Source organism: Polistes fuscatus, unplaced genomic scaffold (assembly GCF_010416935.1).
Source record: "Polistes fuscatus isolate 324 unplaced genomic scaffold, CU_Pfus_HIC Scaffold5, whole genome shotgun sequence".
Classification (NCBI taxonomy): Eukaryota; Metazoa; Arthropoda; class Insecta; order Hymenoptera; family Vespidae; genus Polistes; species Polistes fuscatus.
In genome coordinates, this window is record NW_025113129.1 from 1,617,694 (window position 1) to 1,641,329 (window position 23,636).

Consider the following 23,636-nt stretch of genomic DNA (forward strand, 5'->3'; position numbering starts at 1 on the left):
CGTAACATATGTACTTTTATTTAGTTGATTTATTACGTAGTGAAAGTACATAAATGTGTCCTCGGGCTATTATTGTGTTATTATTTCGATAAGTAATATAAACATTTAATTAACAAAAGAACTTTCAAAGAGGACAACGTGTTAGTTTATCGTTTGATTGCGAAAAGGAAGATGCACCGAACATATACGTTAACGATTGTTAATTAATCGTTAGAAATGTATATTGTAATTTAAAATACGATGTATGAGTTCGTAACATGTGTACTTTTATTTAGTTGATTATTAAGTAGTGAAAGTACATAAATGTCCTCGGGCTATTATTGTGTTATTATTTCGATAAGAATATAAACATTTAATTAACAAAAGAACTTTCAGAGAGGACAACGTGTTAGTTTATCGTTTGATTGCGAAAAGGAAGGTGCACCGAACATATACGTTAAACGATTGTTAATTAATCGTTAGAAATGTATATTGTAATTTAAAAATACGATGTATGAGTTCGTAACATATGTACTTTTCTTTAGTTGATTTATTACGTAGTGAAAGTACATAAATGTGTCCTCGGGCTATTATTGTGTTATTATTTCGATAAGTAATATAAACATTTAATTAACAAAAGAACTTTCAGAGAGGACAACGTGTTAGTTTATCGTTTGATTTCGAAGAGGAAGGTGCACCGAACATATACGTTAAACGATTGTTAATTAATCGTTAGAAATGTATATTGTAATTTAAAAATACGATGTACGAGTTCGTAACATATGTACTTTTATTTAGTTGATTTATTACGTAGTGAAAGTACATAAATGTGTCCTCGGGCTATTATTTTGTTATTATTTCGATAAGTAATATAAACATTTAATTAACAAAAGAACTTTCAAAGAGGACAACGTGTTAGTTTATCGTTTGATTGCGAAAAGGAAGATGCACCGAACATATACTCCGTGCTTTTATACAACAATATATATTTTCTTCGACCAATTAATAATTATTTGAATAATTTTATGCAATTTATTAATATTCAGGATCGTTTTAATTAAAAATATACATTTATTTTAACATTCCTGGCAAAATCATGACCGTGGTGTGTATTATTCTTTACGATATTTTAATTATTAATTGATACTCACTGTTATATATTTTATAGTTTGATAAAAAAAAGTATATAAAAAAAGATATATATCACGAGCGTGTATTTGACAGAACTGATGAAAACGCCAAAGAAATTTTTTTTTTTTGAAAGAAATCAAATATTAAACACACGCGTAGTGGCGGAAGACAAAATTTTATTTTGGTGTCAGGAGGGTGCATGGAAAAATTACTCTTTATACGTGACTTTTTTTTTGTTATATTTTTTTTATATTACTATGTAATTTTATTTTATTTTAAATATTTCCGAACAAATTGTTATACTTTTAACGCCGTATATGTTTTCGTTATGATTTCGACAATTTGTTCTTATTTTTATATGGTTTCGTTTCTCAAACTCGTTCAGATAATTTAATTTCCATTAAACATTTCCAAAACGATATTTTTGTTCTCTTTATTTATACGATTATTAAAAAATTACTTTTTCTTTTTTTTTTTTTGGTATCACGTATCGAGTTCTTCATTTCATGCACAATAATTGAAAAATGTTAATTCGTATTTTATAAATTGTTTATAGGAAAAAGTATATTTCATATTTTAACAGACGTTATATATAATATGTAGAAAAGAAAAAAAGAACATTGATATTTTAATTATTCATATTTGTATAATATTATGTTCACGTGTAATTAACGTTTTAATTATCGCAAACAATATCTGAAATAAAAATTAACATGGTTTTAACCCATTTATGTATTATTATATTTCGTTACTACACAAAACTGCGAATTGAAATAAAAATAAAACAAAAAAAAACCTCCCCGTCCCTGTAATAATTACAAGAAAAAAAAAAAATCTAAAAGATATAAAATATATTATATATCGCATAATCTATAAATATATTGTAAATAAATATTCGGGATCGTAAAGGGGGGACACGGATGCAGAGAAAAATAATATTTATTCTCCACCAAAGGAAATGATATGAAATGAAATAATAATAGGCCGTGTAACAAGTTTTCTTTTTTTTTTTCTTTTTTTTTCTTTTTTTTGTACGATTGATAATTTTACGATTTTTTTGGTAGATTTATTTTTTATAATGCACATGTTTCCGTGAAAAAATTAAATTCCGTATATGAAATTAGTATTTAGAGTATCGCGTTTCGGTACAAAATTCATTTTAGGGCAGTCGACGGACGTTTTTTTAAAAGGAGACGTTGTTGTTGCTGTTGTTGTTATTGTTGTTGTTGTTTTTGTAGTTAATTGTTGTTGTTGTTGTTATTGTTGTTTAAAAGCGACGCCCACCTCGCACCCGTCGAAAATATTCTCTTTTTTATTTTTCATATTTTTTTTTTCTTTTTTTAAGTTAACACACATTTCAACAGTATTTGTTTTTTTTTTGTATTCGAAAGATGAACGCCTCCTCTCTCTTTGTAATCGGTATCACGAATTCTTTTTTTATTTATTTATTTATTTATTAGTATTATTATTATTATTATTATTACTTTGACCACTCTTATCGACTCACCCCCTTTTCCTGTATATAACACACGTTTATAACCAGTTAACATATTATTTTTTTTCCCCATTTGTTCTTCCTTACTTTAATTTTTCATTTTATCGTAATTATCATCTTTTTCTTTATTATTAATTGTTATATTATTTTTCTTTTTCTTATTTTGTTTCTTCTTTTATTTCATCTCGCGAAAAAACTGAACTTGAACTTAATTGACCAGTCACGTCGTTATACCCCTTTTTCATTTTTTTTTTTGTATTTTCTTCTCTTCTTTTTACCTTCTTCTTTACCATCTTCTTTTTCTTTTTTTTCTTCTTCTTCTTCTTTTGAATTGTTATTATTACATTATTTTGCTTTTAATTCACCCATACGGCGATTGGTTGTTGAGTTGTTGTTTTTATCTTGGTTTTTTTTTCTTTTTTTTTTTTTCAGAATAAAATACGACAAAGATTGAAACATCTGGTGGTGGTGGTACAAAGATTATTATTATTATTATTATTATTATTATTATTATTATTATTACTATTATTATTACTCATTCGCATTTCAGAATAAAAAGAAAAAAATAACCAACCTCGCATTATTAACATCAATTCTTTGCCGTAATTTATAGATGTTCATAATATATATTAATAATTAATATAGTTGTTACTTTTTTGTTTTCTTTTCTTTTTTTTTTTTATTTCTATTATAGATCGAATACGCGAAATAATTATCGCGTAATTTTCTAGCTGTGTTATTAATTTGAACCATTCGTATTAATTTAACAACACCCCTTCTTCTTTTTTGCGAACATTAAAACAAATCTGGTTTTACAAATGTACGCTGCTGTTTTTTTTTCTTTTTTGCTTATTTTAATCGATTTCATGATAAACCCCTTTAACCGATCTTTTTAAACGCACTCACGCAACATCATCGTAACTCGATACTTGTTGTTGTTTCCTCTTTCTTTCTGGCTAACGCATACTTCAATTTTTTTCGATGACTACCTCCTCCTGCCTATTTTTGTTTTTCATTTAACCTGCCCACGATTTATAATTAGTCAGAATTCGACTCGTTAGAACAAGGTAGACGACACCATCTTTTTACATTATTATTATTATTATTATGCACACACATTGTATTATGCTTATAGTTTGTTTGTTTGTTCTGTTGTTTGTTTGTTATTTCTTTTTTTTTGTCCTTTTTTCTTTTTTTTTTCTTCTTTTTTCATCTTAACTTCGATATTCACTGTTAACACATGCATTTAGTTCTTTTTCGCAATCAATTATTAGAACAATTTTTTTTAACCTTTTTGTTCAGCGCTTTGCTTTGTTATTTTTATTTATTATGTTATCTTTTTTTTGGGTGGCTTTTTCATTTTTCTCCTTTTTTTTTCTTTTTTAATTATTTTTTCTTTTGTGTCTTCTTCTTCTTCGTCAATTTTTACATCACGTTTTCGCAAGCACGAGGGTTCGGTTGGATCCTCTTTATCATTTTGTTGTTGTTGTATTATTATTATTATTATAATTATTATTATAATTATTATTATTATTATTATTATTATTATTATTAATATATTTTTTTTAATTTTTGCATTTTCTTCTTCTACTCAGCATTTTTTATGTTTATTTTCTTTTTTTTTATTTTATTTAAATCCTTTTTTTTCTATTGTTACTTTTTGTTGTATGTGAAACGAGCGGTTACGTTTACTCGAATGCAAAAATGCGTAATTTAAAAAACCAAGAAACACACAACGAATATTATTACAAGCTCCACCAGCTGTGTCATATTGCTCTGCTTATTGGTTGGTGTATTATAATCATTTAAAATATATATAATATATATATAATATATAATATATAAATAAAAAAGAAAAAAACTTATGAAATTAAAATGAATGAAATTAAAATGAATAAAAGAAAAAAAAAGAAAAACAAACAGGAATCCAACGAGAAATTATTCCAAGATCCAATACGATTATAATTAATTCATATTATTTATCTATGCCAACTTCGTTAAAAGATTTTAACCAAAAAAAGAAAAAGAAAAAGAATTCCTTGATGATCTAATATTTAAATTGCATCAGAGACACACCAACAGTTGAGAGAAAGTTTCTGCATTAGAAAATAATAAGTATAATAACATAATAACGTGTTAACGTAACCGCACGTTGAATAAATTCTATTTTTTCCCTCTAACTCTTTGTTATTTTTTTGTTTTTTAGCACCGCATTTACTCTCGCGTGCGCACAACACACTCTCTCTCTCTCTCTCTCTCTCTATCTCTCTTTCGCAATAATATTTTCAAAACCAGCATTTAACTTATTATCTTTCTTTCGTTCTCAATATTAATCGCTACTACTGCAAGTTATTATAGACTCCAATCACGAGTGACTAACAATGTTATACAAATCAAACATATTTCGTTATAATACACGCTACACAAGGACTCAACACACGGGTGTGGTCGTGGTCGTGGTCGTGGTGGTGGTAGTGTAGTAATGGTAGTTTTCTTTTCCTTAATTTGTTGGTTTCGCAAATACACAATTATTAATCGGAATCAAATCAAAAATGCTAGGAATGATACGCAATACATACCCGCTCTCGTGGTGGTAGTGGTGAGTGATGGTAGTGTCTGTCTCTGAGTGTGCATTTGTGTGTGTAATGTGTTTATGTATGTAATGTGGTTATTCATAAATGTATATACATTACAAGTATAACACATACACGGTGATATATATTAATAAATGAAACACTCAAAAGACGATTAATCGTTGGATCTTCCGTTGGCTGATGAACACGCACAAACAGAATTGTGATTATTATACTTCTATACCACTGATTTTCTAATTATCAATAATTTCATTTTCAATTATCAATAATTAATTTAATAATTTAATAATAATAATAAAATCCTAATAGATTGGTTAAGAATACGTTTAATAAAAAATAGATCATGATTGAATAATGAAAAAAAGCGTTCGAGTGGACACATTTCTAGTTTTTTTGGTTGGCCCAGCCGCAGGGAGACACCTCGGAGCCATTTTGAAAAAAATATTTTTTTTTATTTGGGATATTGATAACTACAAACTAAAATTTCTAAAATATCCTCTCAACATGCAAAACGATTATTTTATTTTCTTTTGTTTTGTTTTATCACACACACACACTCTCTCTCTCTCTTTCTCTCTCTTTCTCTCTCTCTCACTCTCTCATTCTCATTCTCACTCCATTGAAAACCAATTACAAATAAAATTTGTATTTGCATTGTCAATAGAGTTTGATTTAAGAAAAATTGACGCGTTTTCTTTTTTTTTCTTTTTCTTTCGGCGTTCATATTAATCGAATCGAATTAAACGAAATAGGATTGGTAAATTTTAAATAGAAAAAGAGGACACTTTTTTTTGCATTAGTTGCAACAACATCGATCAATTTGAACGTCGACAATACCGTACACATATATATATATATATATCGGAATTGTCCAATCATTAGAATTAATTAACACGTTAATGTTTAACTTATAGTTATCAATAATGAGTACAAGATTATTAATCTACGAATAGTCGAGAACCCACCAGGGGCAATAATAATAAAGACGTTAATTATTGTATATTGCTACTTATCAATTGTAAAAAAAACCTGCTTCTTTTTTTCTCCCCTTTTTTTGAAACAAAGCGGCATATTACAAGAGAAATCATATATATGTTATTTTTTTTTCGTTTTTATTTTTATAATAATGACGATGTTGTGATAATAATGATTAAAACGCTATTTTTTTACTTTGAGTATTGGTAAAAAAAATTTAGAATTTTTATATTCATCTGCCAACGCTACAGCGCGTCGAAATTGTGTTGTCACATAATTGTACATCATTATTATTATTATGATTGTTTTTTTTTTATTTTTTACGTTTTTTTTCATACCAACAATTTTTTACATTGATTGGGCATACATGATTTATTTTTGGATTGTTGGTATAAGATTTATTAATAAGAAAATATTTTATAATTAAAAAAAAGAAAAGAATTTTTATTAAAATTGAAGGAGAAAAAAGGTTTTTAAATGATTATAATTGATTTCTTTTCTAATACAAATGACTTGTATTAACTAATAGTTTTCCTTTAAAAAACTATTAGTTAAAACAAATCATTGGATTGAGATCCACGGTACGAAAAGACGAACGATTTGAAAGTTTTATTATAGCTCGCTTTGAATATTCCTATCAGTTTTTTTTGTTTTCTTAACATTTTTGCATTATATTTATACTCGAGAAAAAATTAAAAAAATTAAAAAAAAAAAAAAAAAAACTTGAAAAATTTAAAAAAAATAAAAAAAAAAAAAAAAGATATTGTACAAGTAACGTTTCAATGAGTTTTGTGAGAAAAACCGAAAAAGAAAATTAAAAAAAAAGAATACGCGCGCGCGCACACACACATTTATATATACAATATCATATATATATATACGTTATATATAAATATGTAAGTGCGCGTGTGTATGCACTAATGAATACGATAAAACGTGAACAAAACTTAATCTTTTTTATTACTGCAGACAAAACAGTCGCTTTTTTGTTTTTTTTTGTTTAATTATTGCTTCGTACAAACGCATCGGTATTTTTTTCCTCATTTCATATTTTTCTTTTTTTATTTTTCCTAAGTAAGAGTTCGGTAAAAATTCTATTTTATCTGAAAAGAATTTTCATTAGCGATTATCGTTTCAATGACATATGCTTTTTTTTTTTAATGCTTCGAGACAATTTTCAATTAAAAATTCATTATTACATCTTAAAAAATCAATTAGATTTTAAAGCACGCACGCACGCACGCGTGCGCACACATACACACACGAGAATTCGTTCATCTTCTCGGTATCGTCGTCCCTATTATTTATTTATTATTCGGTATACCTTAAAACAATTAACACCAGAGCACAGATATTTTTGCTTTCATTTTTTGGTTTTGTTTTTTTTTGTTTTGTTTTGTTTTGTTATGTTTTTTGTCCACACCACGAAGTGGATATATAACGTTATTATTTTTCATAGTTATTAATTACTATTAAATCAACTCGCGAGAGTTCAATTAAACATTTCAAATTGTTGAGAAAGATGTTAGGAACAATTTGAATTGTCTATTTATTGATACAACTCAAACGTTAAATATAAATTCTTTGACCTGAGAGTTTTTTTTTTTTTTTTTTTCAATCTGAAACCTTTGAGTTGAGTCTTCTTTAATAATGATGCAACACATAGTGCATACGTATTATTAACTGCGTGTTGTTATAGTAAACAAGTTATAAATATATAATATTGAGAAAACAAAATTAAAATTTGGTTACTTAAAGTGGGATAAATTTTTTAATGTTTTTTATCATTTGAAAAATACCCATGTGTTTTCTTCAATCCGGTCTCTCGTCAAAAAATCTTATTTTTTTTTTCTATTACCTCTTTAGCGGGGGTCGGGTGGGGGGAGAGAGCGTTCTTATTAGCCGTTACATACCTCAAAGTTTTTAATTTTCGTGGGGAGAGTGTGGAGTCGTGTTTTTTTTGTTGTTTTTCTAATTTCTTATTTGTGATTTTTTGTTCTTGTTGTTGTTGTGAAATATTTTTTCTTTTCTTCTCTTTTTGAATGCTTCTTTGACATTTTGTTATGTTATTTTACTTTTTATTCCTGTTGCTTTTTATTGCTGCTTTTGCTTGTATTGCTGCTTGCTGCTTGCTGCTTGCTGCTTGCTGTTTGCTGTTTGCTGTTGCTTTACTGCATTTTGCTGATGTTATTATGCTGCTGTTGCTGTTTGCTTCGGCGTATAACGGGTGTCGTTGGTGTTATTTATTAAAAGGATTGATATCAGTAGTGTTGGTAGCAATTTTTACTTCTTCTTTAAGCAGTACTTTCAGTGGTGGTATTTTGCACCTGTTGACTTTCCTGCAATAGAAAAAAACTATTTATAATCAATAGAATGTTTATTATCTATGTGCCTATATGCACACACGTACACATGGCGTAACAACTAAAAACAAAGCACAATGATATAATCATTATCATTATAATAATAATAATAATAATAGCAATAATAAAAATAGTAATAATAATAATAATAATAATAATAATAATAATAATAATAATATAATTATTAATAGAATCACGACAGCAAAGCACGAATGAAAACGAGATGGCCGTTAATCTGAAAAAATTGTAAGCAAAGGTAATAATTTAAGTACAAAGAAAGAACATCGAAGGGTGATAGGATGGAGATTTTATGCGGAAGGTTTGCGGAGGAAGAGGAGGAGGAAAAGAAGCAATATCTAAATATTACAAGATGCAAGATGTTTTCTACAAAGGAATTCTAAATGAATAATATGTCGATATATTGAAATAACAGATAAGTTGCAACACACTCAGCAGAAAAAAGGAAAGCCACATTACCTGTGGAGCAGGGGCAGCGGCAGGTGCATCCTTATCTTTAGGTGCATCCGACTTCTGCTCCGACTGAAAAGAGTATAAACAAGATACGTGCAATAGTGGTGTGCGAAGCGCTACGCCCTTTCACAAAAAATTCATCGATGAACCCTACACTTACTAGTCTACCACGATACAATAAACAACTATTTTCTACAATAATTTATTACAAACAAAAGAATATGTGCCAGTAATTGATAAACTAAAAGTTAATAATAAGGATCGAAAGAATAATATATACTTATAAGATAAATTATAAGATGAATTATTTTTATACTTGGTTTGTTGAGATAATTACTGGCATATATGTGTATTACTTTATTTGCTAATTGACTAGTAAGTGAAATTCGTCGATAATATAACATTTGTGTAGTTGCGTATATAAGATACAGAGAGAACTAGCAATTGAATAGAGTGATAAATGCAAAAAAACCCCAGGCTAGCTTTCTGAGTGAACGAAAGCTATTTATAATATGTATACTATAGATATGGTCTAACAATACGGTTCGTTCTTTCATAGCAACAGTAGAAGAAGTAGTATATCAACCTAATGAATTTTCATTAAATATTATTTCAAATGTTTCAACTATATTAGGATCAATTTGGTAACAAATATATAATCTAATTAAATTCTATTAAACAAGAATCTATTAAACACAAAGCCCATTATTTTTATATTGTAGTAGATAATGAACAATCTAATATGAAAAACATAATATAATAATGTGTTACCAAATTGATGGTAAATAACTATTAATATATCTATCAAATGCAATGACACTCGAGACAGATACTTTGATGTGCTTATCGGAAACTTCAGGAAGTGTCTTGGTGGTGACGGTGGTGATGGTATTCTGTGTCTGGGAAATAGGAGTGGCAGGATGAATTTTGTTAGCAGCAGAAGGTCGTAGATTTTCTTTATTTGCCGTCTGCTGGCTATTATTTAGTCGAGATGTTGGTACTCGTCGTCTGTATCGAGGTCGTGGAATTCTTTGTACACCATCTGTTTGTCCACCCTCGCCGGCACCAACTTCGTCATCGGTCACCTAACAAGTTGACAATTGATCTACCGTACCGTAATAATTTCATCTATGCTGATCTAGTTTTTTCCAGATGTGATTAATGATCATAGAGAGAAATAGTTAATAGATAGAATAAGAAATAATTGAGAATAGATAGTAAATGATAAATCTACATAAACCATATCATCGTCCCAATTGGTTACCCTAATATAAATTAACGATTATATACATGAAATATAAAAAAGGAAAGAAAACAAAACGAAAGAAAGAAAGAAAGAACGAAAATAAAGAAGTATAGAATTAAGAGGACATTTTACATTCTGTGCCGTTTTGAGCAAGTTGTAAGTAAAAGAAAAAGTAAGTAGAATAAAGACTAATATGTTCATTAATCTATTACTAATATCTAAACATAAAATCAGGTGATTGGTGCTTCTCATTCGTGAACTGACACATTTAAAGATATTTGGTCGTGTAAACTGTGATCGTATGGGAGGAGAGTTATGTGCATCTGCTGTATGAATAGACATTAAAATCAAATTAGATGATAAATTACCTGACCATCCTGGTTGCGTGGACGTCTAGGTGGTCCACCACCTCTTCCTCCGCGGAAGTTTCGGCGGAAGAAACGTCGTGGTGGTCCTCCACGACCGCGTCCACCACCACGTGGAGCACCTCCCTCGCCGGTACCTTTTCCTCCTTGCTCACCACCCTCACCAGCATTTTCACCTTGTTGCTGCTGGTTAGATCCGGAATGCCGATTAGCCGGAGCATAATAATAATCATAACTACGTCGTGGTCTATAACGACGTTGCTGGCCACCACTCTCGTTGGTATTGCCTTCTTCACCCGTTTTTCCATCAGCTACATATAAAATGTATTATTATTATCATTATTGAAGGCATTTGTTTTACAGTTATATTAAAATATACCCCTTCTGTTCTTTTTTTGTTCTATTTAAAGGATCATTCTCTTTCAAACGATAAAATTAGAACATGAAATTGAGAAGAGCATGCATTTATAGTAGTTAGTTAGCTTCTAACCGGATTCATATCCTTCTTGTCCTTCGCGTGGTGGTCGACGCTGTGATCGAACGTTTCCACGTCGTGGATATATCCAATGACATCCGCGATAACCTCTACGTTTATCAGCAGCGTAGGGTGAGCCCTTTACTGCTTCACCAGATGGTCCTGTCACATTGGCGGCTTCGTGGCCCTTTTCTCCAATGACTACGTCAAATTCGACAACCTCACCATCGCCAACACTGCGCACGGCCTTTCTTGGGTTGTTTTTAATAATAGCCGACTGTAATATATAACATCAATTATTTAAATATCATTAATGGACTACAAAAAATTTAAATAGTGTCCAAAAAAAAAAAAATACTTACTTGGTGGACAAAAACATCTTCCTTGGTGTCATTTCTGTAACAAAATTAAACGCAAATTATTTTAAAAACTTTCCTACGATAATTCATTTAGATTCAAGTTACGAAATTGATGAATAATAATTAAGATTGGGGAGAGGGGGGAGGGATTACATTTAAAAAGAATAATCTAAGGAACGAAGGATAAATGTAAACGGATCTCGTATAAGAAAATGATTTGAAGTGTTGTAAAGAAATTAGCGTGTGCAGTAATTGTGGAAGGTATAGGATCTTAATAATATAAATCAACGGTGTGTTGTTACATGCTAGTATTGTGAGCTCATCAAGATGGGTATAGACGTGAAACGTATGTTATACAAACATACGCTGATCCATTGGTAAACCCAGAGAAAGAGAGAAGAGAAGAGAAGAGAAGAGAGAGATAATCGAAGCCCGTGAAGCTGCAGAGTAAAGCACGGACCTGAAAGGTCATCGAACCCTAGAGCTCAGCTGAAGAGAAGAGGGGAGGGTAACGTTCGTCTCGTGTACGGAAGGCTAGCTTGCCCTTCCCCTGATAGGAATCCCTTCTCTCTCTCTTTCGGATATCACCGGTACACGATCTCTATGCGTATACTACGTGCATTTCCGCATAATCCTTGTTTTCATGTTAATTTAGTTAATGTACTCTACTACAATTGCTATATGCAAAGTATATGCAATCCTGTTACTACTGCATTTATATATTTTCAGTTAAATTATCGAATGATTTTATTGGGTGGTGGGTGGGTGAATCGCTGCTCGAATTTCTTTTAACAAATTTGTAATTTTATACATACATATATATATATAAAATTATTATTTTTTTTTTGGTTAATTATAATATGAATAAATTTAAATATTTAACTTCAAATTTAATATATAGGATATCATATAGGATGATAAATTATAAATTTTGAATATATGAACTTAGAAAAAAGAAAAATAATATTCCAAACAAAAATATGCGCGCAGTAAAACACGTGTGTATGCGTTTCCATTAAGAAACAAGTTGCGTTTCTTCTTAAGATAATAATATTCAAGACACGTGAGTCACACTTATGCAAGGTCGCACACACAACCATGACGCTCTTAATTGTCAAGAACGTATAGCAAAATGGCTTCTCCCTTAGCTCATCTAATTTGTAACTTAATATAAGGTTTCAGTTAACACCACCGTAATCGTTCAACTACATCAAATTTTTTCTAATATTGAGTTCAAAAAGAAAATGAACAATACAAAGCTTTTCTTTTAAAGGATGATGTATGTGTGTGTGTGTTTCTCGTTACTATTATACTTTGCGCTCCTGTGATGACGATGATCCCGAGGAATAGGAATAATATCGGCGAAGCTGAATTTCTCGCGGTAAACGACGAATTTCTTGGCGTTAAGCCAAATAGATAGAGAAAGAGACCTAGAAATAGCGGAGGACCATCAGCTCGATGCGATTTAGGCATCTACGAGAGCTTGTGTCGTAAAGGAACTTCTATTTCATGTTGAATAGGAGGTTTGTCTCGAAATTGCGCATCATTTTTTTTTTTCTTCTATTGTATACCAATTAATTATATTATCAAATAATATATCCTAGATTTGAATTTATTTCTTATTAATTATCAATCCTATTTTATTATATTACTAATTATTATAACTAATATGCTATATATCGTGTTATATTTTTTTTTCCTTTTTTTTTCTTTTTTAATTATTACCCTATATTATTACTCAAATGTATCCTATAAATTTATTTTTAATTATACTGTATTATTGAAAAATGTTTATTCTTATTTTATAATTAATATAATCGTCCTACACACACCGCGCATTATTATAATCTTATCCAACAAAATAATCTTCCTAGATTATTATAATCTTATATTTATTTCTAATTAATTTTATCAATGTTTTTTTCAAACTACAAACGAAATGGTTTAAAAGTTAAACATACTTTACATTCTTAACAGTTTATCAAATGATAATTACTACCAATCATAATTATTTAAACAATGACTAAGCAAGAAATTTGCGAATAATTCTAGAAAAATATTCTTGGAAATTTACAAGAATACTTGAGAGTAACAGTCGTATTTTAAAAATAATATACAACGAATAGAGTCTAACAGATTCTTAAAAATGTTATATTATAAACATTTGTTCAATGTTACCATTAGACAAATAAATGTATTATTAGAGCGTGGAATAAAAATGTTGGAAAACACTAATCTATTTTATTCTATCGATCTAGAATAATTCAACGATCAAATAATGCAATACAATTGTTAAATACAATGCGAATAATTCAAATACAAGAAAGAAGTAGTAAATGAATTTATGCAAAATACTAACCTGTTGATAAAACCGTATCCACTTTTGACATTAAACCACTTCACTGTTCCCATAACCTTATTTGCTGAAAAATACAAGCATAAAAATTGTTATAATTGGAAATAATGAACATTTTTTTTAGAATAAGATGGACTATACATATACATATATATATATATACTACATATAGTACAGATGTACTATATATATATATATATTTGTAATATAATAATAATAACAATAATATATATATTATTTATAAGTCAAATGGAAGAAAATATATATAAATAAATATCTTGTTATATTACGTATTTAATATTACTATATATAAATATATGTTTTCCAATGAAATACTCCATTAAATTTATTATTAAATTTAAATATATAAAACTCAAACACAAAATTATGAGAAAATAATCTATAAAATCAGATAATCTTATAAAAAGAAATATCTATTATATGTTAAATATTTCTTTAAATCTGATATCAACTGTCTTTCGATTTATAAGTAAACGAACTTTAGACTTTCATAATGTCGTTCAATCAAAATAAAATTTATAAATTATACGGACAAATCAATAGGTCGAATCGAATGTTTACATTTAACTATCTATAGAAATATAATCAGTATTCAATCAAGTTTTCATATTTATCTCTAATATACAAGATAAATTAAATATATTCAATATTATTCTAGAAATATCTCATTACATAAATATGTGAAAGATATCTCATTACACGAAATAAATTTAATATTTATCACGCTAAAACAACGTGATCCATTCTGATATTCGTTATTCAAATTGTTATCGATGACCTATTATCATTACACATACACACACAAAATATATATAAATATAATAAACACATCATACATATAAATATATAAATAATATATTAATTTACTTTTCGAAAGTTCAAATTCATTTCTAAATATACATATTAAATTTAAATTTGTAATATAAATAAATTTATCTCAAATTCGACAAGAACATACAAGCAATCCAATGGTTGTACCATTATTAGGTTGACCGGAAATTCTTGTAAATTTAATAAAAAAAAAAAAAAAAGAAAAAAAATATAAATTGGTATAAACTTTTTTTTATAAATATATATATATATATGTACGCGTAAAAATAAAAGCGTATAAACTATTATAGAAGTTGGAAGTTGTGCACGTGACTCATTCGTTTCGCCATAATACTTCTATATATTAGTAAAAAACGTGGTTCCGGTTCATCGAGCCAGTATAGTCATACTCTGCATTATGTACTTATCTATTTTTTATATATATAGATACATACTATACTTTGAAAATATATTTCGTAAATTTGTGATAAACGATTAAGAAACATGATTATAATATATTTTTATTTGTATGTGTATATGTATATGTATTGCCTTAACCTCTATACACAATGTAAACATTCAAAAAAGGCACGTGTAAATACGTAAACCAATCAGCAAATAGGTTACGGTTCTAACGTTCATAAAGATTTAAAATCTATATGTATAAATATATGTTTAAATTTATGTCAAATAAAATGAGCTAACGTTTAATGGAAAGGTCAAAGGAAGTATTGAACATTGTTCAGAACGAATTCCTATTTTTTGTTACACGTGTATGTAAATTCCGATATAAAACCAAAAAAAATAATTATTTTATTATTATTTTTTTTATTTTTAATTTAATTTTACTAATTTATTAAACAAATTATATGATAGAAGAAAGATTTTCTTAGAAATATCTTATATAACGAAAGCGCGGTACAAAATAGAAAAACCGGAAGTAGTGTGTCTTTCGATCGAAAATTTCCTCTACCTCTCCCCCATTCCATTCCTTCGTTTCCTCCCCCACATTTTCTATTTGCTTAGAATTTGAACGATTTTAATCGAGAATATTCGACCAGCAAATGAAACATTTAGCTAAGATATATATATATACACACAAAATATATATATGTATATATACTTAATTTCGAAAGTTAAGAAAAAAAATGTAGAAAAAGTATCGTGCTACTTTAAGGTTATGATCGGTGGATGGAAAAATTACGAGTATATTGAAAACGGAAAGGAAACGTTTTTGTATGTGCTCATGCAACGAATATCCGTATGTTTCTCGACAGTTCGATGGTAAGAGAAAATCGATGGTGAATTTCTGAATAGCTTAAACTCACCCTCTCTTTATTATCTATCTCCATCTTTTTTTTTCTCATCCCAACGAGCGAACAGGAAAGAACGGATAATTCATAGTAACACAGAAGGACTACTCGTATTCGTCGTTTTTCGTACGAGAGGAAGATGCAGAATACAATCGAACGATATTAAAGTAAAACGAATAACTCGATATATACTCGCATTATATTCTTAAATGATAATTTCAATAAATTCAATGCGATAACACTTATGTAAGAGGCCGGCACGCCGGGTAAAAAGCCACATGGCTATGCGTCCACGATCGTGGATGGACGCCATTACGGGAAACGAGTCGGCCGCCTTTGCAGGCAACGTGCTATGCCTTATTTTTTATTTAATATTCAATATATTATATTCCCGTAATATATATGACAAGATATTAATATTATGAAAGTATTTAACTTACCGATGACTAATTTAAGCTGAACAGCCTTAGGTTGTTCGGGCTGTTTTTCTGAGTCAGCCATGATGTTTGCGTAAGGTGTTAATAAACGCGCTGACAATCGGGAACGAAATAGTAACACTTCTCGACGTTTCACTTTGACTGTTCTAACATTACTGCGCTGCCAAGCAACTAACAACCGACTAACAAGCAGCGTCGCTATTCTAAAAATCCCTCCTAACAATCTTCCCTATTGGCTATTCTTCCTAGTATTTCCTACCGTCGACCAATCAAAGCTTGAGTTTTACAGAGCATACGGTATGCGCCGCTAAAGCACCGCCTACTAGCATGCAATAAAGCGTTGAACTGCAGCGCGGCGATATGCATCGGCCGCAACTACCATATTATCCTCTAATAACTCTACTTTGGATTGTCTTCGTAAGAAATATCATAAGTATTGTTTACTACAATTACTATTTCTTTTTCTTTCATTATACTTTCGACATTATATTTAACAATTTTTATTCATACCGTAATACATACAGACAATAGGATCTATTTCTCAAACGATCGATATTGATCAAGATTCATTTTTTTATTAAGATATAATCTATTAGATAATCTAAATAATATCGTTTAATTTAACAAAATGATGAAACACTGTAATAAAAACAACACATATTACATATATATATATACATGAATATACATATATATGTATATTGATAGAATGAATAAAGTTTCTGTGTGTGTATGTAAAGTGTGGTAGGATAATTTAATATAATGTTATATTTCATTTATATTTTATAATTTTTTTATTTAATAGCACATATTATTACTTGTCTTATTTTAAATTTTTTCTTTTTCTACAATGTTCTGCAAATATGTATACATATACCTGTTATACTTTTTTGTTTTTTTAATTCTTTCAAACGATACATGGATCTTTTAAAATTATCATATTATCACGGCAAGAACATTTTTACTTCCTAAAAATCAAATTTAATTGACAACTATATACAAGTATGCGTTATCTTAAAATTACACTCAAGTGTCGCTTCAAGCATCATATGATTAAGCGAATTTATAGAAAAGCTTGTTTTATTTATTTTCTTTCCTTATTTTCTGTTCTTATTTATTCTTTCTCTTTTTTCTTTTTTTGTAACAGTTCTACAACTATAGAAGCAGACCCTTATCGCATAGATCTTATTACCTTTATAGTAACGCACTAAAAATATAATAATTTAAAAATCGTAGTAATACATTCATTATTCGTATTGTTAAAGATAACCGAACACTCTGTTATGTTTAATAACAAGTATAATTAGTATCTAATAAATTCATTTAAATGTTATCACCTAGCTAATTAGCATTTAAAAGTCATATTCCATCTTCACAATCATTCAAACTTTTATAAATAAAAAAATAATATAAAAGAACGAAGAAAGTATATTTTATGTGCCATGAAATAAAAAACAATCAAAAAGTAATAGAAAAATTTCATGATTGGAATATCTCCGTAGAGAAAAAAAATTAACTTAGATATATTTTCCGATTATATTTAAGTATTTGTTTGTCATATGAACTATACGTATATATATATGTATATATATTATATATAAATAAATTCAGCACGGTAATGATCTCATATGTAAAAAAGAAAAAGATTATTTGCCTTGTAATTTATGCAAATTTTTTCTTCAATGCCTATTTATATCTTTCTCTCCTGGCTTTTTTTCTCCATTTCTCTTTTTCTCTAACATTTTGTTATATTATTCTATATATACTCGTATATGTACAAATGACAAATACATTTGAAAATGGTTAATAACATTTTGAAATGATAATGACAATATACTTATTACGTAATATACTTATTATTTCCACAGAAGCATTGGACTCTGTCCTTTTTATTTTAAAGAAATAATGAATAATAAAATAATAATAATAATAATAATAATAATAATAATAATAATAATAATAATAATAATAATAATAATAATGGTAATAATAACAGTAATATGTATATGCGTCCACTCAAACAGTCATTTTAATGTTTAAATGAATTAAATTTCGTCGATGTATCTTGATAAAAATTTACTTAAAGATGTTAATATGATTTTTACATTCTGCATCATCTTGGTTTTCTGCCTCTGGTGGCTCTTGATCGTGGTGCAGTAGAACCACTACCAATACTAAACATTCCAGGAGTTGGAGCATTAAACGTCGGTGTGGAACCAGAAGTTCCAAAGTTAAGGGATGGCGTTGTCGATGGTGCAGTAAAATTAAATCCTGTAACTATAGGTACATAGTTTTTATTTTTTATTTTTCTTATTAATAATAAGAGATGATATAGTAAATAAGATTAAGAAATAATATTTATGGTTACCTGGTTTAGAAGTGTTCGCACCAAATTGGAATGGGACAGGCCCAGTTGTTGATACGTTGTTATTAGATGCATTGTTATTACCAAATGAAAACGTATTAGATTGCTGCTGTTGTCCTCCCTGATTTCCACCAAATGTGAAGATACTACTTGTATTGTTCTCGTTTGTTGGAAAAGCGGGTGTTACTGTTGTTTGAATTCCAAATGGTGATGCTTTATTGTCACCAAATGCATTAGAATTACTAGCAGCACCAAACGGCAGAGGAGTTGATTGTTGAGTTTCAAAGGTACTTTGCATCGGAGTATTAAAGGTTCCAACTGGAGTAGTAGTTGTCGATCCAAAGGAAGGTACTGAATTATTTTGATTTCCAAATATTGGACTTGGTGTTGTAAGAATAACAAAATTATGCGTTGTTGATGGTTGCGTATTTCCTGGTGCACTTAAATTTGGTGCTCCAAATACAGCAGTGGTTGTATTTGTACTATCAAAATTGAGAGTACTAGTTGAAACACTAGGAGAACCAAATGTTGGTGGTGCTGTAGTCTGTGATCCAAATAATGGTGTACTAGAACTTCCAAAGACTGTTGTATTAGATCCAAAAGCAGGAGGTTTATCTTCTTTGAAATTATTATTGCCTGTACCAAATTCAATGGTTGATTTTGTTGGTTGAATTGGTACAAAAGGAGATTTTGTTGTGTTACCAAAAATAGGAGCAGCAATTGATTGACCAAATACTGGCTCGCTAGTTGTTGTTCTAAACATCGTTGTAGTTGCTGGTGTATTAAATATAGATGCAGTCGTCGTTGCTGGTGTATTAAACATAGATGCAGCTGTAGTTGATGGTGTATTAAACATAGATGCAGCTGTAGTTGATGGTGTACTAAATATAGATACAGCTGTAGTTGATGGTGTATTAAACATAGATGCAGTTGTAGTTGATGGTGTATTAAACATAGATGCAGTTGTAGTTGATGGTATATTAAACATAGATGCAGTTGTAGCTGCTGGTGTATTAAACATAGATGCAGTTGTAGTTGCTGGTGTACTAAATATAGATACAGTTGTAGTTGATGGTGTATTAAATATAGATGCAGTTGTAGTTGATGGTGTATTAAACATAGAAACAGTTGTTGTAGAAAATTGCGTAGATGAAGTAACACCTGGTATGTTAAATCCAGAAGTTGTATTATTACTTGTAGTAGATGTAACTGGTGTATTAGTTGTTCCTAGCAATCCAGTGGAGTTTTCTAATGTATTGGTGTTATAGGAAAATGCTGATTTATTTTCCGCCGTTGATGCATTTGATGTCCCAAATGAAAATATAGGCTTTGTGGTACTAAACGTAAACGTCGTAGATCCGCTAGATGCATTTCCACTAAATGTACTACTTGTCAAATTTAACATTGTATTGCTTGTCGTAGGTGGATTATTTGGAATTATAGATGTGTTACTAGATATTGGAATAGTTTGGGTAATTCCAGAAATCCCAAATGTTCTAGGAACATTACTTGTTGTTGTATTAAATAAAGAAACTTCAGTTTTAGGCGTCGATGCAGTATTACTTCCAAATATGAATGGTACTGAACTTGCTGTAGTAGTTGAGAAATTTTTAAAGGTGCTACTTGTAGAATTATCTGCAATATTTTGAAAAACTGAAGCAACACCACCACCACCACCACCACTACTACCAGCAGTTATCGAACCAACATTAGCTGGAGCAGTAAACATACTTTTTATTTCAGTGGTAAAGCTTAAGCCACTGGTCGTATTTTGAACAGAGACAGTATTTATTTGTGATGACTCAGTAGTTTTAGCAATACCGCCAAAATTAAATTTAGGGAAATCTGTACTCATTGTAAATCCTGTATTAGTTACATTAGGTAAGAAAGATTTGCCAATGCTAGTTTTGATATTGGTTGTATCAGAAAATGATGATGTTGTTGCAGTATTAGCGATAGTACTCTTATTTGTAAAGAGACTAGTAGAAGTAGAAGGTATTGACAGTATAACTGTTGTTGATGGTACATTTGTAGAACTTGTAGAAGAATTTATAATGGAAGTACTAGATTTTAATATCCCTTTTGAGGCTACTGGTAATACAATTACTGGAATAACCGATGTTGTAACTGATAATGTATCTGTTACCGTTTTTTTAGGTATTGTGAATGAAATTGTCGTAACAGCAGACGAATTTGTAATTGTCGTCACATTAGTTAATTCCAGTGATGTTGGTGTAGCATCCGTTTTACAAGTTGGTGTTTCAGAAGTAATTATTGATTTATTTTTGTCATCTGATACTAAATTACTTGTACTCTGTTCCTTAGTACCAGATATATTTTCTGTATTTGGTAAGTTAAATGTTATATGTTTGACTGGCTTAGTATTAGATAATATTTTAGATGGAGTAAGTGCTGGTGCTAAAGCAGATGTAGTAATAGGTGTTGTATTAACGTTAGTTGTCGTTGTTATAGAATTGAGAGTAGCACAATCTGTAGAAGAAGAAATTGCAGGTGCTACTTCACTAATTTCTTCCGCCTGAATTACAACATCAGGATTAATTCCACTAGCTGCTGAAAATATGATCAAATAGTATATTAGAAATTAAATCGCGTTGTTTAAATAAAATAATCACGAAAACTATAAATACTTACCTTTACCAGATATTGCATCAAACATACTTTGTAATCTTGCTCGCATACTAGTTTGCCTCATTTTTACTATATCTATCTTTTTAATTTCTTCTATATCATTTGTGGTAAAACCAGCATCAATTAAGTGCTTTTGTTCTTCTTCGAACGACTTTAACTTGTCATTTCTTTTTGGTTCTTCTTTCATAAAAAGTTTATCTGTGTATTTAGTTGCGGTTAAAGAACTATTATTATCTTCTTCCTCGTCCTCATAAGGTTTGATGTCTTCTTCATTAGTAGGAAGTACTTTAGATTCACTATAATTCTTCGTATTATTAAAAGGCTTAAGAATTCCTTTAACACAAGGTTGTTTTTGCGTGTTATTTAGAGATATATATGAATGTGAACTTGTGCATCGCTTCTTATTCTCATTCAGAGCATCTATATCTTCTTTATTTATGATTTGTAGTTCAATATGAGAATGTGAATCTTCATGTTGCGAATCTTTCAAAGACTTAAAATGTTTTTCAAATTCAGGAGTTCCACAGCGGGAACAGTCAACTAAAATCATATTAGAATATACGATTTGATAAATGAAGTAGCATTTATTAATAATTATATACATTAATTATATATAGACAAAAAAAGTATTGTACATACCAGCTTTTCTTTTAATACCAGTAGCAACATGAATACTTGAGCTTAGCGAACGTAGAATATCATAGCAGGATGGTGTTTTACTACGTTTAGTAGGTCTAAGATTTTTTGATGAATTATCATCGTCGGATTTAGGTGATTCCTCTCTACCTCTTTTTTGTTTAGTTTCTTCAAAATTGTCAACTTCATTTATTAACATATTATCAGTTCTTTGCTTTTTCACTATATCAGTTGTAACATCTTCTCTGGACGCGTGTCTTTTCAATGATATTTCTTTTAGAACTTGTACGACACTCGATGGTGATTTATTTTCTGATTGGCATATATCAGACAAAATTTTCTGCCTTTCTTGAGGTGAATACTTGGTAGTTTCTGGTGGTGCGACCCTAACTGTAACAGGTCCTCTTATCTTAGTAAATTTTGTATTGATCAAAGGAATAGGACTGGCATGGAGATTAACTTTTGGAAACTGGCCGGCACTGTACTGCGACTGGTGAGTCAATTTATTATTAGCTTCAGCGGCGTATTTAGTTAACCTCAATGTTAATCCTGGTGATGTTATATCAGTATATGTCCTATCATATAAAGAAAATATCAATGCGAATGAATTGTCAAATTATAATAATAATTATAATAAATTAGTTACTTAGGATCAATGTTATATCTCGTAGAAGCCAACAATGGTCCAGCAACTGTCTGCACAGTTTTAACTCCGCCAGCTTTAGATCTCATCTTGGGACTAATGCTAGTTCCCCATGGCGATCCCTCAGGTGAGAACGATGTGTTATTTTCACCACGTGTTAGAGTATGATTCTGATTGAATATGGGAGAAGTTTTCCTCGGTGTTGGTAAACTAGTCTTTAACGTATCCGGTTCTAATCTATGTAATTCATTTTTTTTAAATACAGATAACGGCGTAGAAGTACATTTGTTGTATCTAGTGCTTGAACCATGTGATTGGTATTCGTTATCCTGATTGAATTTATTCTCAGATACATTGGATATATCAGAAATGTGTTGTTTATGGGAAGTTCGAGAGATTGGACTTAATTGTGGAATAATACCAAATCTTGACGTGTTTCTACTATTAAAAGTAGTATCACTACTTAATTGATATCCACTTGATCTTCGACTCTTCATTTTAACTGTTGATAAACTAACTTTGAAGACGTATTTAATTTGACTCCAGATAAGATTAAAATATCTTAATAGATAAACTATAAATTTCTCTATAATAATCTTCAATTCTAAAGCGGTTTCTTTGAAATAATTAAGAAAAAAAAATGCATGCGGCGATAGCAAGCTATCGTTAGTGATCAAGGAATAGCAAACATAAACCACTAGAAATAAGGATATGACTACTGCGAGGACTGGACCCCAGGCGTTGTATAATAATATACACCCACTCAGCAAACTTAACGACACTACGACAACCCGGCTTTCAAGTTCCAACATATTATTTCAAAAAAGTAACCTCCCCATGTTTGAAAAAAAGCACACTCACTGAATCACCGGAACTTCTACTAGAGAGAAATTGATAAAGCTTACTAAATATTACATAGATAGGATAACGGTAGATTAATTCAAATAACTCGA

General features: G+C 29.5%; 2 protein-coding genes and 1 long non-coding RNA gene across 5 annotated transcripts; 1 reads left to right on the forward strand and 2 right to left on the reverse strand.

The window, feature by feature from the left end:
- Nucleotides 1–7,790: 7,790 nt before the first annotated feature.
- LOC122522623 (Y-box-binding protein 1) lies at nucleotides 7,791–16,577 on the reverse strand. Of its 3 annotated transcripts, XM_043643851.1 has the most exons (8): nucleotides 16,394–16,577; nucleotides 13,813–13,876; nucleotides 11,457–11,490; nucleotides 11,110–11,371; nucleotides 10,623–10,930; nucleotides 9,842–10,093; nucleotides 9,015–9,077; nucleotides 7,791–8,513 (listed from the first exon to the last, which is right to left on the reverse strand). In XM_043643851.1, exons 1-8 carry the CDS (start codon nucleotides 16,452–16,454, stop codon nucleotides 8,469–8,471), a joined length of 1,089 nt encoding a protein of 362 aa, XP_043499786.1. In that variant the 5' UTR covers nucleotides 16,455–16,577; the 3' UTR covers nucleotides 7,791–8,468. The 3 variants fall into 3 exon arrangements, with proteins under 3 accessions (XP_043499786.1, XP_043499787.1, XP_043499788.1); XM_043643852.1 differs by lacking the exon at nucleotides 9,015–9,077 and having other exon boundaries at nucleotides 16,394–16,576; XM_043643853.1 differs by lacking the exon at nucleotides 9,842–10,093 and having other exon boundaries at nucleotides 16,394–16,575.
- A 1,872-nt stretch (nucleotides 16,578–18,449) lies between these two features.
- LOC122521902 (nuclear pore complex protein DDB_G0274915-like) lies at nucleotides 18,450–22,864 on the reverse strand. Its single transcript, XM_043642646.1, has 5 exons — nucleotides 22,687–22,864; nucleotides 22,044–22,615; nucleotides 21,408–21,944; nucleotides 18,759–21,323; nucleotides 18,450–18,667 (listed from the first exon to the last, which is right to left on the reverse strand). Exons 1-5 carry the CDS (start codon nucleotides 22,770–22,772, stop codon nucleotides 18,504–18,506), a joined length of 3,924 nt encoding a protein of 1,307 aa, XP_043498581.1. The 5' UTR covers nucleotides 22,773–22,864; the 3' UTR covers nucleotides 18,450–18,503.
- On the forward strand, nucleotides 22,442–23,160 carry LOC122521905. Its single transcript, XR_006304951.1, has 3 exons — nucleotides 22,442–22,533; nucleotides 22,712–22,810; nucleotides 22,949–23,160. It is a non-coding gene; the product is annotated as an uncharacterized LOC122521905 (long non-coding RNA).
- The last annotated feature ends 476 nt before the right edge of the window (nucleotides 23,161–23,636 follow it).